Source organism: Meriones unguiculatus, chromosome 4, assembly GCF_030254825.1.
Source record: "Meriones unguiculatus strain TT.TT164.6M chromosome 4, Bangor_MerUng_6.1, whole genome shotgun sequence".
Taxonomy (NCBI): Eukaryota; Metazoa; Chordata; class Mammalia; order Rodentia; family Muridae; genus Meriones; species Meriones unguiculatus.
Window position 1 is genome coordinate 56,215,784 of NC_083352.1, and position 15,721 is coordinate 56,231,504.

At 35.9% G+C, this 15,721-nt stretch overlaps 1 protein-coding gene across 2 annotated transcripts in view; it reads left to right on the forward strand.

Annotated features, from left to right (window-relative positions):
• The window catches only part of Spock3 (SPARC (osteonectin), cwcv and kazal like domains proteoglycan 3), a 436,641-nt gene that overhangs the window by 293,054 nt on the left and 127,866 nt on the right, over positions 1-15,721 (forward strand). For both annotated transcript variants that reach the window (XM_060381847.1, XM_060381846.1), the window contains exon 5: positions 7,403-7,526. In XM_060381847.1, the coding sequence (XP_060237830.1) occupies positions 7,403-7,526 (124 nt within the window). The remainder of the gene's footprint in view (positions 1-7,402; positions 7,527-15,721) is intronic.

Genomic DNA, 15,721 nt, shown 5'->3' on the forward strand with positions numbered 1-15,721 from the left:
GTCATGTACAAGCCATTGAGCAAATGTCAGTGGAAATTTAGCTTAATATACTTTGGTTGAATGGGAAGATTATCATATGAGTAAAGGTTTTATAATGAAACTAGTAGTGTACACAAATGTAAGGTTCAAGCTGGCTCCCAGCGATCCTGTGAGGGATAAACGTGTGATGTTTGCTTGTAGAGTCAGGCTTCACTCTCTAAAGGGAAACAGCTATCTCAATTGAACCTCAGCGATGAGCAGTTGTCCAGGTCTCGTGTAGATTCCGTGCTTTCCTTGGCATAGAGATACCCCACTACATACACACTTATCCACAAACAAATACTGAGCTTCACGGATTCAATGATGTCCTTGTACTGTTATATTCCAATTAAAACATAAAGTTTTTGCACGTAGGTCAGTGAAATAATCCTATGAAATAATTTGTTTTGTAGTTTAGAAGGTGATATATGTTGGCAGGTGAGACGTAATTGCAACAGTTGATAATAAAACAGATTAAATGATGTTTGGAAGGCTTTCTGACAACATTTATTCTATGATAAATCATTTCTTGAAGGATATTGTTTCTTAAAAAATCCTTCTGTGTCTAGCAGATCTGCCTCAGTTCTTACTGCCTTGTAGCAAGGGTGCAAGCTTGAATACCTATCCATTTCTTCAGGAGATATGATAAATACCATCTAGAGAAGGCAAAAATATCGTAGGTAAAATTTCAGTTTTCTGTTTAATTACATTATTTTAAAGCTTGATACATACTGGAGACTTTATGTTCTTTATCAGGATATGCAGCAAATGAAATAAAAATGTGGGAACTTCTTTACTTTGTGTTTGAGGACGCTTCCAGTTTCCATAAAGCAGGAAGAAAGGAGAAACAAATAATTATGACTTCTGTGAAGACACTACATGAAAGCAAAACTATGTTTTTCTTCTCTGAACTTTGTCTGGCCTTTAATGGCTGTTTTCTTAAATAAGATGCAGCAATTGCTCACTCTGTGCCTGCTAAAGCTGTCAAGCCTGTTTCTTGAAAAGCTGCTAAAAGATTTTTTTCTGTGTGTAAATGAAAAAAAAAATCAAAAGGATTTTTCACAATCAAGGTACAGTTTGAAGTGTAAAATATGCTTTGAATGCTCAAATAGGATATTTTCTTATGTCTTTTGGAAATACAGCATTGTTAATCATTTTCTTTGAAGGTAGGTTTTGTTTAGTTTTTTTTTTCTTTTACTTCATAAGTTGCATATTGGCTAACACTCTTTTCAAATGCAGATATCTATTTGTACATGTAGAGTCTCCCTTGTTCTGAAAAATCAGTGTTGTCGTTGTCAGATATAGATGACACTTGGCCCACCACTGGCACTGCAAAACTCTATGAGCATCAACTCTGAATGCAGTTACTGTTGGAAGAGTCACCTTGCATGGGAACATCCACTATTACAGGAAAATGGAGGACGTTCATAATGATTGTTTTCCATGCAAAAAAAAAAAAAATAGACTTAGTGAAAATTCTCATAGGCTGATATATGATTCAAATATACACATCAATCAAAATGAAAACGGAGATAGTTTTCTTAATTAATTAAATACACTTTTCCTACTGCGAATCAGATAGAAGTTATGATTTCTGCTACTTAATACAAATTTTAAGTTTAATTAGGAAGCCATTTCTCCACACAATAGATGCTGGTAACAGATTTTTAAAAACAATTTACTTCATTTTTTACTTCTCTATGTATGTGAATTTGTGTGCATGTGTGTGTACAATGAGTGTAGTCCCTAAGGAGGCCAGAAGAGAGCAACAGATCTCATACAGTAGGAGTTGCTGCAGTTGCAAACCACTCATATGGAAATGGGGGAGGGAGGTACTGAACTCTGATCCTCTATGAGAGCAATATATGCTCTTAACCACTCGGGCATCTCATCAGCACTAATGGTAGTTTTTTGGCATGGTTTGTTTGATTGTGAGTAAAATATATATCCTGTTTTAAAATTGTGGAAATGCTTGGTTTTATAATCCCATATTTTTATGAAAATAATTCTTTTCATTAAAACAGAAATATCATTCTAGAACTTATTCAAAGGGCAAGAACTCTGTGTGGTGATTAATTAGTTAAATGCTTGTAATACATAGAATTTTACATTTCTGACATTTTTCCATATGATCTTCTGGAAATATATTTGTGTCAAGTCCTGGTCTATAAAGTATTGTCATTGTTTTTGTCAACTTGTCACACATCTACATATAAGCATGAAGGCAGAATCACAACTGAATAAATGCTAACCACAGATGAGCTTGTGGGTTTGTCTGTGAGGAAGTTTTGAGTATTAAATTATATTTGTAGACCAGGACCACTGTGGGTGGTGCCTTCTTGAGCTTGGGGGTACAGGCATCATAAGGATAAAAAAAGGTAAGCAATGCAGAAAGAAGCTTTATTTTTAATTTGTCTTGAAGAGTAAATTATCCTAACTTATTTATCTTATATACATTTCAATTATTCATCATATAATTGTCTTAGAGAAATGTTATTAGAAATTTTTTCAGAAGTAATATTTTTATTAAAATCACTGGGTTTTGCAGTGTTTTAATTACTGACATACAAAATATAGACATTATGTATATAGAAGCTTCTGTAGTTACAAGAAGTTTATATAGACTATCCAAATTTTGCATAATTTTATTGTAACATATTTCATAATTTATGGTACTATATAATGTCATCTGCCCTCTTACTAGACTCGTGACATAAAATCAGGAAGAAACTGCAGTCAAATGGGCAATGTCTCTTGATAGGCTTGTCTTGTGAAATCATGTCTCTTCATTTTGGAAGATTATAAAAATACATTTCTGAGGAAAAGAAATTGTTTGGTGAATCTATTGAGTGGGCAGAAAATACATCAAGCTGTCCTTGTTTGAGAAGTCACAGAACAAAATATTCAATTTGATGCTGATTTATCAGATTATGTTCCTGTTCTGTGTTCATTTGCAGTAAGAGTAGGATTTATGCATAGAGAAAGACACGGATGTACCTGGGAAATAACGAATCAGTTACAAATGTTTTCCCTTTTAATGTCAGTGTCTAAGTGTCTAATATATAACCTGGCATTTGCATGTGTATGTTTTCAGAACTGAGATTTCCAGAGCAGTGAAATATGATTGAAGAACTTAGGTCTTAGAAAGTAATTCTTCACTTGTAATAGCTTGCACTATAATCTCTTAAGATGTTTTTACAGTTATCTTTGACACTATTACAAATTGTTACCTGTTTCTTTGTAATTTTTTTTAACAAAATCACTACTCTTTAATATAAACATACTTTATCTGCCCGTGTTTATTAGTTACCATTTAATGTCTTTCACTGGTTACTTTCAGATGACATATTTCATTTAGCAACACTTCTAGCAATTTCAGGACCTATCCATTGTCATCCTAACTCCCACCCCAAAGCTATATTCATCTTACTGATAAACACTGTCAAATTCTAACACTATAGCACATGGCCATCATGAACTATCTATGCTTCTGGGGTTTTTTTGGTTTTTTGTTTGTTTTTGTTTTTTGAGTGTTATCAAGTAAATAATCATTTTCAAAAGTATAGCCTTTTTCAGTGTTTAGGATGATATCAACCATTGTGCTGAAACCTAGAATTTTAGAAGTGAAAAAACGTGGACCCAGAGAGGTTTCAGTAACTCACCTCAAATGATTAATGGTGTGATCATATATGAAGCAAATCAACTTGAAATGAGGTTTTTCTTTTTTATTTTTCCCTCAGTGTTAATCATCTTGGAAACATCACTTATCCTCTTTTCAAAATTTATGTTAATCCTAAAATATGGATATTTAGTTCAAAGTATATTTAAAATGTAAAGCACACTTAGCTAAACAGAAAGCTAAATAGAACCCAATTGAGTGTACAGAAGCGGCAAGGAGGACTATCATGGTTAGTAGGAAAGGAAGATGATGGTTGAGTTTTGATAGGAGGCTCTTCCTGCTAACTTACCCCAAACAATGGAGAACAAAAAAGACTGAGCGTAAATGAGAATCTGATGCTACTTTACCTAACAGGTTCCTTTCTCTCTCCACTGTGTGTTCAAGCTCCAAGTGAGAGGAATTCTGGCTCTACTGAAACTCTTCCTTCTCTTTTCTGATTGTGCAGCAATTAGAAACTGCCATTGGCATAGAACTCACTTATTGCTTTGTGTGGTGAGATTTAAAAAGAAAAATTGTAAGAGGAAAAAAATTATGATATCATATATTAACACTGAACACCTTATTTCCCTAGGTGCATAAACATATCTCTTTGCTCTTCAGGGGAAAGGGTATATTCATGTACAAACTTCCATTAGAAAGAAAATCAAGTTTTAACTTAAAATTTCAAAAAAAAAATGGTTGAAAATAGCTTCCCCTTCATGGTAAACATCTCAGAGTTGCTGTTGGAAAAATTATTTTATTTTATTTTTTAATTTTTACCCATCCCAAGTTTTGTCTTTCACCAATGGGAATAAATTACAATAACCGCAAAAGTTGAAGACTAGGTAGGTGGCTTTCCAGTAGTCTGATGACCAGAGATCGACACCAGAATCCACACTGTCAATAAGAAAACTGATTTCCAGTAATTGTCCCTTAAACACCACATGTAGGAATGGGACACGGGGTCACAAACACAAGCACATACAATCACAAAAACACTGACACACAAATGCACACTAAATTAACAAATAATATTTTTAAATTTCATTACATTTATATTTACCTTCTGACATTAAAGGTCTTTCCCTACCTTGAGTATTCAATCTAACATGTCTCCTAATGATGTCTCCATATTGAGTGTTTCACCTGTCATTGCTATAGCTATTGTTGCCAGGAAACCATTCTGATAATGGGAACCCACTTGCTATTCTCAAGCAGTTCAATTTGTCACTATTGGCCTGTCCAAGGACTCCTATGACTTCATTTCTATTTCAGAAATATAATGTTCTTCCTAAGTCAGGGCCTTCTGGTGTAATCAAAAAACAAACAACTAAAGATAAGCCCCACTCATATGTAATTGTATATATGTTTGTGTGTTACATGATACTGTTCTTGCAGCATCTACCCACTTCATTTTCCTATGAACTGAATATCTCCATGAAAAACACTGTAAGTTCTATTAATACTGAAAAGCATTTCTAGTGCTGATCAAACAGAATTACAAAGTTTGAGAATGTCATGGACGAATTTCAAGAGGACTGGGGGAATGGCCCACTGAGTCAAGTGCCTGTTGTACACAATAAGGACCTAATTTTGGAAAGTCGGCACTTACACAGATTCAGATGCTTTTCCATGCACCTGTAGCCCCAGCACTTGCTGCTGTAAACACCTTATAGGTGAACATATACTCATTCACTCACACACACACACACACACACAAATACACAAGTATAGAGATAGATGATAGATAGATAGATAGATAGATAGATAGATAGATAGATAGATGGATGATAGAGAGAGAAATGCAACTTCATAGGTGAGCACACAATTACACACAGAAACATGCATCTTCACAGGTAAGCACACACACACATATGCACACAGAGAGACATACACCTCCACAAGCACACACACACACATACACAGAGAGACAGAGAGATGTTCACCTTCAGAGGTGAACATATACCAGACACAGCTTCACAGGTGAGCACACATGCACACCTACACACAGAAGACAAACATAAACATGCACCCGGATGCAACTTTACAGGTGAGAAGACACATGAACACACACAAACTCAGAGAAGGCAAAATTATATAAAATGATGTACAGAGCTATTACATAGAATTAAAAAAGTGAAGCAGTTCATAATGCTAGAGACATAATATATAGGGTCTATAATATGTCTACCCTGTAAACTATACTTGGTGCTTTTGATATCTAAGCCTAACTCAACTTTTGTCATTGATGAGGATTAGAACAGTGCTCTAGGATTTCCAGGAATTATTTTAATTCAAATCAGGACCTTGATCCCATTATTTTTTCAGAAATCAAAGAGAATAAAAGAGTGGCTACTTGCCTCCATGTAGATTCCGGTAAATTCTGCAGCCAAATATGGTTATTATGTGGTGATTAAGTATAATTTATGTATCATAAATGAAGATAGCAGATTTGAAATTCTTGTAGACATTATGACAATTGGTATGGAAAAGATTTGTGTGAAGAAAAGAGAAATGAGGGGGAAAGGCGATGGAAGGGGTAAAGAGATAGAAGAAAGAAGAAAACAAAGGAAGAAGGGAGAGAGACAAGGAGGGAAACAGAGAGTGATAAATAGATGATAGATTAGTAGATGATAGATAGATAGATAGATAGATAGATAGATAGATAGATTATATGAGCTTTTAATGCCTAAATTTCAAATAGAAAATTTAAATTTCTTCTCCAATGATGAAACAATTTATCTTTTTTGCTTTGTTTTGTGTTTTATTATTGCCTTGGTACTATACTTTTCAAGTTTGTGTTTCCTAGAATAGAACTTTCAGACAAAAAAGTATAAAATTATGAAAATAAATGCATAATTCTTCTCAGCATTTCTCTCCTTGTCATGAAGACATTGCACTATTCTCTGCACAGAAAATTATAACCAACAAGTATTGACGTACGCCAATTTCTAATTGTCTTTGTATAGATTCCCAATCACTTTCTTTCTTACTTCTCAGTCTTTCTCTGTTTCTGTGTAAACTGTTCCCACAAATAGGCAGGGGAAATGAGTGGCATACACAGCAAGAGGAAAAAAATCTGTGTGGTGATTTGAGAGAGAAAGAGAGAATGGATTTTCCCAAGTTGCTTAGATCAAAGCTTAATGAGTTCATTTTAAGACACATCACAGCAATCAAATGGGAGAGGTGTTGTCAATAAACCTAGTAATTTGGCTCCTTAAACACTCCTAGATGCTGTAAACTTTCTGGTAATTTACAGCTGTTTATTCTAAAAGTACGCTATCTCCTTTATAGGTAGTCATTAACTAAGGTGTCTTTTTCTCCACTCCAAAGAAAATACAAGGGTGAGCTTGAAGATGGTACTAGAAATATGACTTCTGTACTTTTAGGAAGTTTTGATTATGGTATATAAAAAAACAACTATTTCATGCTTATAAATTAAAGAATCTCCATAAGAAAATATAACCACAGTCTCTGTGACTTACACAAAACTTACAAGAAGTACAATCTTGCTTTATTTGAAGAACTCTTGGAGGTCTGTAAGAACAGTAGATCATGAAGAGCAGTGTTAGAAGAGAGTGTGCAGTGTGGATGAGACCATAAATCAATGTCAAGCATCGTTATGACAGGCCTGAAAAGCCAGTTTCATATAAATGTAATTTTGAAGATAAATGCACTAAGTGTGGCTGTTTTCTTTTTTATTTTGTTTTGTTTTTTTGCTAACAGTATGAAGGAAGGAGGAGGAAGCCATAAGCAGTGGAGAGGTCTCCTGTCACCCACCTGTAAGCAGTGCCCTGTGGCCTATGCCAGCCCCGTTTGTGGTTCGGACGGACATTCCTACTCTTCGCAGGTGAGGACAGCTCTCCTTCCTCACTATGAAAGCTTGTTTATCTGTATTGCGGTTTGGGTATGATGTGACCCCAGAGGCTTATGTCAATCCCTCTGCGAAAGGCTCTGGAATCTTAGGAGACAGAGCCCTCCTGAGGGAACTGGGTGTGTGACTGGCAATGTAGAGGCTGGCCCCACTTCCTGTCTCCTCTTTCTTCCCGAAAACAGCCATAAGGTTGCCTGCTGCCTCAGGTGTGATGAGAGGCCCCCTCCCTCCCTTCCGCTTTCTGCCATGCCTAAGTGGCATGCTTCCCTTGACAAAGTCCTGTCAAAGCTGCCTGCCTTGTAGAAGGTTTGTCAGACATTTGGACTCAGCCTCACAGAAGTAACTAATACAGTCAGTAATTAAGGCTAATCAACCAACTGTCTGTGTGGTCCTTTTGTAATTCTTCATTCACTTTAAAATAATATTAATGATCTCATTGGTTAGTAATATATTTGGAATGGCATTTATTTCTCCTACATCAAAATTTTTTGAGCCATGAAATATAAATGTTGTGATTAGTCTGAGCCTTTAAATCTGAAAACCAATGCTTCCTTCATCCCTTTCTATGAATAAAATCAGAAAAGAAAAAAAAAACATTAGTAGTCATTACTGCTATAACAGCAATAACAACCATAGTTTTTCACCATTACTCTTTTAAAAAGTCTCAAACCTTATCTCTCTATGAACTCATTGAAGTTTTCAAGGACACTTGGGAACTGCAGATCAGGAAGTAATAGCGATAAGGCCAATTTTACACTTTTGATTATCATTAAAGCTAGATTTGACATCATCTTTATAGCAATGTCCCTGATTTCCCCATTATGCTGAATTCCTCATCACTATGTCAGAAGATTAAAAGATTCAGCAGAGTTTAAGAACTTAGTTTACATGAGAAGTTCAGGTGTGTTCTTGGATTATGGGTGAAGAGTTTTACCGCCTCATATTCATTCTTCAGTGTTCATTCATGAATTTATTGTTTCACAAAAATGTGTTCCATTGAGTTAACCAGCACAACCTATAGTGCCTACATTATGAATGCAGTAACACACCCTTAAAGAGTTGTATTTTTTTTTGTTTTTAGCATGTTATATATATAATGTCTTTAAGTCAGTTCAGTTCGTACCCATTTTTTTCCCACTGTGAAATTAAATTTATCTATCTATCTATCCGTTCAGAATGTTTTGCCATGGGAAATCTTATAAACTGTACTTCATCTGAGAAATACTTCACTGAAATATCACCTTACCTTGCACAATTATAAATTCCATTAAGAATATTAGAACACAGCTGGAAAGATGGCTCAGAGGTTAAGAGCACTGTCTGTTCTTCCAAAGGTCCTGAGATCAAGTCCCAGCAACCACATGGTGGCTCACAACCATCTATAATGAGAACTGGTGCCCTCTTCTGGTGGGCAGGCACATATGGAGGTAGAAATAAATAAGTAAACAAACAAGGCAACACTTGAAAAAAGAATATTATAGCACAAAAAAAATGACTAATTTAGGCAATAGAGTTACATAGCATATATGTATGCATTACTGTTAAGTAACTATTAAGTAATCTGGTAAGGAAGGTTCCATGTTTTTGTCCACTGAAGTTTTAAAGGCGGGGTTGACATAGACTTTATTGATTACAATGTGTTAAGTGAGTCTAGGATCCTTTCAACTTGACTTTGACTTCAGGGAATTTATTATGTTACTGAGTCTAAATTATACACTATTATTATTAGGTCATGGATAAAGTTCAAGTGATTTATTACAAGCCAAATGATAATAACATGTAAATCACTATGCCAGCTAATTAATTACAATAAGTGGTACAAATGTAAACTTCCATACAGACAAATGCACATTGGGAGGTAAACTTTATTCCTAATTTTAATTTGGGAACATTGATGGCTGAGTAATTTGAGTCAGCAGAGATAGTGGCTTTTTTTCATGTAGCCAGTTAATACAAATCCAACATTGTACGTATGCCAGAGGATGACTGAATCCTGGGTATACTTGTTCATAACAAGTGCTATAGGAAGCCCATCGCCAGTCTCTAAATATATGTATTATGCTGCTTCTATAGATGATTCCTCTTTCCAAAATTTACTTTCCCTGGAAAATGGATTACCATTGGGTCATTTACACAGATCAGAAATTATTACACAGGAAGCTTGCTTGATGGTGTTTTAGTTACAAAGTAATTAAAAACACACTCTTTAAGTTTTGTTTGATACTGCAGATTTTTATTTTTTCTCCTTATAGTCCAGGATATACTGTGAAACCTTGGCATGCCAATACCTTGATCTTGGTAGATAATATTGTCAGAAAAATTAATCTCAAAACAGTACATATTTTTTCTATTTTTCTTTTATTGAAAATAGATTTTAGGATAAACATACTAAAATCTGTACATCTAAAGAATCTAAGCAAGAAAGAGGACCCTGGATAAGGCGATTAATCCTCACTTAGAAAGACAAATGAGATGGCCATCGGAAGAGGGAACAGAGAACAGGACAGGAGCCTACCACAGAGGGCCTCTGAAAGACTCTACCCTGCAGGGTATCAAAGCAGATGTTGAGACTTATAGCCAAACAGTTGGCAGAGTGCAGGGAATCTTATGAAAGAAGGGGGAGATAAACAGTCCTGGAGAGAACAGGAGCTTCACAAGGAGAGCAACAGAACCAAGAAATCTGGGCACAGGGGTCTTTTCTGAGACTGATAGTCCAAACAAAGACCATTCACAGAGGTAACCTAGAACCCCTGCACAGATGTAGCCCATGGCAGCTCAGTCTCCAAGTGGGTATCCTAAGAGGAATAGGGCTGGCTCTTTGATCACCTCCCCTGAAAGAGGAGCAGTCTTACCAGGCTACAGAGGAAGACAATGCAGCCAGTCCTGATGAGACCTGATAGGCTAGGGTCAGATGAAGGGGGAGGAGGACCTCCCCTATCAGTGGATTTGGAGAGGGGCATGGGTGGAGATGTGAGAGGAAGGGTGAGATTGGGAGGGAATGAAGGAGGGGGCTACATCTAGGATACAAAATGAATAAACTGTAATGAATAGAAAAATTAAAATTAAAAAATTAGATTTTCTCATGCAATATATTCTGATTCCATTTTCCCTCCACATTTTAATATTTTTTAAATTTTATTTGCATGAATATCATGTTCAGCAGATACTGTGAATATATGCGAAAATATAAAGTAATGTTTCAAATGAATATTGGTCTTTAGTTAACCTAACCCACTGTCTTCCTGTGAATAATAATGGATATAATTATATTTATTGAGTGACCTTTCACCTCTCCACCATCCATTCTTGAGTGTTTGCAGTGCTAACAATGAGGCTGAGATGCATAAAACATTAAGAATTAAAGAATCAGAGTTCCATAAGAAGATATATTAGTGTTCTAATGAATCTCTCTAAAATATTAGTGTAACTGAAACTTGGGATTTTTTAATGAGAAAAAATATTTAACCTTGGGTTATTTATGTACTACATGAAGATAAAATATTGTTGAGAGAATGGCTTGATAATTGGTCCCTTCATTATTTTTCCAACATCTAAGGAGAGGACGAAAGTGATTGAAGGTAGGAATCATGGGATCTTTTCTGTTGGCTCTCGATCCATAGACACTGCAAGCACAGAGTGAACACTACAGTGCTAAAGCTTGAGTAACTTTCAGGTGCCTCCCACGGTTCTGTTATTTAGGTCTTTCCTTTTCCAATTGTGTAATTAGTTCTCCCACACACATTTGTTTATGGTTATCAGCTTAGCGAAGAGAAATGAAATTCGAAATGATATTTCTGTCTCAAACACTAAGTAGAGGCAAATCATCACATTAGGAAGAGGAGCTGGTGCCTGGGTGTGATAAAAGATAGGGTTTCACAAGGCATCCAATGGAAGCTGTTGGGCAATTTATATAATCAGGATCTGATTTAATAATGTATGACTTAGCCAAATGTGGTGGTGCATGCCTTTAATCCCAACACTCTGGGAGACAGAGGCAGGCACTTTGAGTTAGAGGCCAGCCTGGGCTACAGAGCTGGTCCAGGACAGCCCAAGGCTACACAGAGAAAAGCTGTCTAGAAGTCAAAGCAAAATAAACAAACAAAAGAATAATGTATGACTTGTTTGGACTAGAGAGAGAGCTTAAAGGTGAGGAGCACTTATTGGCTTCTAGAAGACCTGAGTTTGATTTCTGGTAGCCATATGGTGGGATACAACCATCTATAACTCGTATAAACCCAGTTTCAGCGTATCTGATGCTTTTGTCTATTCTGCGCAGCCACTAGGCATGCCAGCGGAGCATAGACACACACTTTTATTTGTATGGATATTTTATTTGCATGAATATCATGTTCAGCAGATACTGTGAATATATGCGAAAATATAAAGTAATGTTTCAAATGAATATTGGTCTTTAGTTAAATACAGGCAAAATATCCATACAAATAAAAGAGGATGTTACTGTATTTTTTTTAGTAAACACTTTGATCAATTATAATATATCACTTATAGTTATTATTCTAGAGTTCAAACACTGAAGACTGAAACTTTAATAATTCTTTAAGAGAGCATTTTAAAGTTGCTCATACAAAAATATACCAAAAAAAAAATCTGAAGGAACAGATGAGAACAATTCAAATGTAATTTTACTTGAAAAATGTTTACTGCATATGTGTTTCATAAAACAAATCCACATAACATTGCCCCCTTTTTGTTATCAAGAGGAGTAATTGACCTTTGCAGAAGTATTTTTAATCTTTTCTTTTCTAATAAAAAGCTAATGGTTTCTGAATTCTTTCAAATTTAGCAATGCCAGAAGAAATAAAAATATCATTCCATTTAAAGTAGACTGAGAGGTAGTCACTCCTAAAATTGACAGAAAAGATAAAGGTCTCTGCTTCTTTACTTCAGGCAAAGCCTAACGTGATTTGTATTTTCATTTTTTTGTGAACAATGAATCATTCTCCCATACAACGTCTTTGTTAGACCATGGGCAGATTTACATCCATCAGTTATATAAACTGTGCATTACGTTTGCTGTAAGAATAAATCAATAAACAACATTGATGTTTTAGAATTGAGCATGGTATCAATAAAACAAATCCTAGTAATGACATACTTGAAAGTTGAACTAAACTACAGTGAAATCTAAGAAAGAAGCATTGCTTACAAATCGTGTGGGGAATATGTGCCTGTGAGAACATGTGTGTATGTGCCTCTGTATTCATGTGTGTATCATCTCCGCATGTTGCGTGTTGTGTGTGTATTGTGCGTCAGTATGTATCTCTGTATGGTGAGGTGTATGCACGTGTGTGCATGTGTGTCTCTGTGTAGTGTGGTATGGTTTGTGTATGTGCATGTGTGTGTGTGCCTGTAAGTGCAGAGAAAGAAACTAGAGAGTTTATCTACTTCATCCTACAACTCCGAACTTTTGCTGCAGAGATGCTGCTTAAGTTGGAGGGTGAGACACTGCGAATAGACATTTATTGGCTTATTGGGTACATTTAGTGTACAGATACAGATGAAAAACATTATGGAATGCCATTATATTACAGCCTTTGGATTTTTATGTTTATTTGTATGAATTTATACAATACAACTAACATTAAAGAAGAATTCACTGTATCTTACAATGTGACAATATTCTAAGTAGCAATATTAAAATAATATGCTTTATATGTTATTTCATTTGTTTTTCCATAATTGAGATGTTATTTCTTTAATTGTTATTAATTCTAGGAAATGTATAATATATATATATATGTGTGTGTGTGTGTGTTTGTGTGTGTGTGTATCCTGAAACAGAAAATGTGTGATACCTAACAATTAGAAATATTAAACAATTAATTATGATTTAGTTTTATCTTCTTCTGTTAGTATTTTTTGTTTTAGTGGAGATTGTTTTATGTTAAAAAACAAAAGTCAGAAAGGCATATGTGCTATTTCTTTTTGAACTATCTCATTCAATTTCAGCTTGGACTTAACTATGCAAACAAACAAACAACAGAAAGAAACACAACAATAAAACAAACTGACACAAAATTAGTAGAAGATTGGTGAGCCAAAGAAGGGAGGAGGAGGGGGAAGACAGAAGATAACAAAGATACATGAATAAGTATCATCATTTGGCTTCTAAGATTGCGGCGGCCAGTGTGTATCATATCTAAGTGGCAGAAGATCAGAGACTATGAAAACAGTAAGTAAACAGACGGTTGACACCACAACACCAGTATCAGTATTTCCCAGACAGAAGGGAACATCCCAGGAGCTGGGGACTTAGACTTTCAGGACCCCAAAGCGATCTTAAGGGACGAAGAGTTGCACACAATGAGCCCCGTACACCATTTGCTTATGCACCGGTATCCGGTGCCAGGGCACTCTACCTCAGCAACCAGACCTTGGATTCCTCCACTTCCCTGAAGGAAGCATCTGAATACCAGGGACAGCATCCCAACCCATAATCCAAGGGTCTACTGGTACCCCTGTGGAGATTCGCTGAACATTAGGAACTTATGGGATCCCCATTCCAAGTTAATGGACCCAGCCAAATCTGAGTGCTTGGGAGCCCAGTGTCTGCTTGACCAGGAAGCCACAGCCGGGCTGACACTAAAACACCTGCGCCCACGAAGCCAGCTCCAAAACGCCAGCACCTATTGGTGTTCCTTCACACCTGCCATCCTGAAGATGACTCCAGACTCCAGAGACATGCGGATCCATTGCAGTGCAACTCTACTAGCTATCTTGAAGAGACCAGCAGGACCTCACTGGATCCCAAAGGCCAGGGAAACACAGCAGGTTCTGGGAACAAACAGCCCAAACCATGGACATCCAGATGGCTAAAGGCCAGAGGAAGAATACAAGCAACAAAAACTAGGCCAACATGGCTTCAACAGAACCCCCTCTTCCAAATAACGCTGGATATTCTAATGCAGCTGAAATACAGGAAAATGGTAGCAAATCTACACTTACACAGTTAACAGAGGCATTTAAAGAAGAAAACAAAATAAATCTCTCAAAAAACCAAACAAAAACAAACAACAAAAATAGGAAAATACAGCCAAACAGAGACCATCAAGAACATACAAGAAAACACAATCAAACAGGTGAAGAGAATGACTAGAACTGTTCAAGACCAGAAAATGGAAATAGAGTCAGTAAAGAAAACAGAAACCAGAAAAAAAATCCTGGAGGTGGAAAACTTAGAGAATAGGAAACACAGAGATAAGCATCACCAACAGAATACAAGAGATGGAGCAGAGAATCTCAGGCATAGAAGATACAATTGAAGAAATTCATACATCTGTCAAAGAAAATATTAAATGGAAAAATTCCTGACACAAAATATCCAAGAAATCAAGGACACCCTGAAAGGATCAAACTTATGAAAATGCATGAAAAAGAAAATTCCAGGCTCCAGAAAATACTTTCAGGAAAATCATGAAAATTATCCCCAACCTAAAGAAAGAGATGCCTTTAAACATGAAAAAAGCTTACAAAACTCCAAATTGACTAGACCAGAAAAGAAATTTCTCCTATCACATAATAATCAAAGCACTAAATCTAGAGAACAAAGAAAATATATTAGCAGTGGCAAGGGAAAAAGAACAAGTACGATGTAAAGACAGACCTATCAGAATCACACCTGACTTCTCATATGGAAAAAGAAAAAATAAATAAAAAATAGCTAAAAAAAAAATCCTACCCAATAATGGAATTTCTGAAGGAATCTCCATCCTTGACCTGAAGCTATACTAAAGAGCAATAGTAATATAAACCGCATGATATTGGCACAGAAATAGACTTATTGATTAATAGATTTGAATTGATGTCCCAGAAATAAATCCACACACTTATGGACACCTAATTTTTTACAAGGGAGCCAAAGCCATACAATGAAGAAAAGAGCATTTTCAACAAATGGTGCTGGTCTACCTGGATGTCTACATGTAGCAAAATTCAAATAGATCCATATTTATCACCTAGCACAAAACTCAATTCCAAGTGGAATGAAGACCTCAATGTAAAACGAGATACACTAAATTTATTTAAAGAGAAATTGGGGAAAGGCCTTGAACTCACTGGCACAGGAGACAACTCCCTGAACATAACACTAACAACTCAGGCTCCAAGATCAACAATTATAAATGGGACTTCTTGAAACTGAAAAGCTTTTG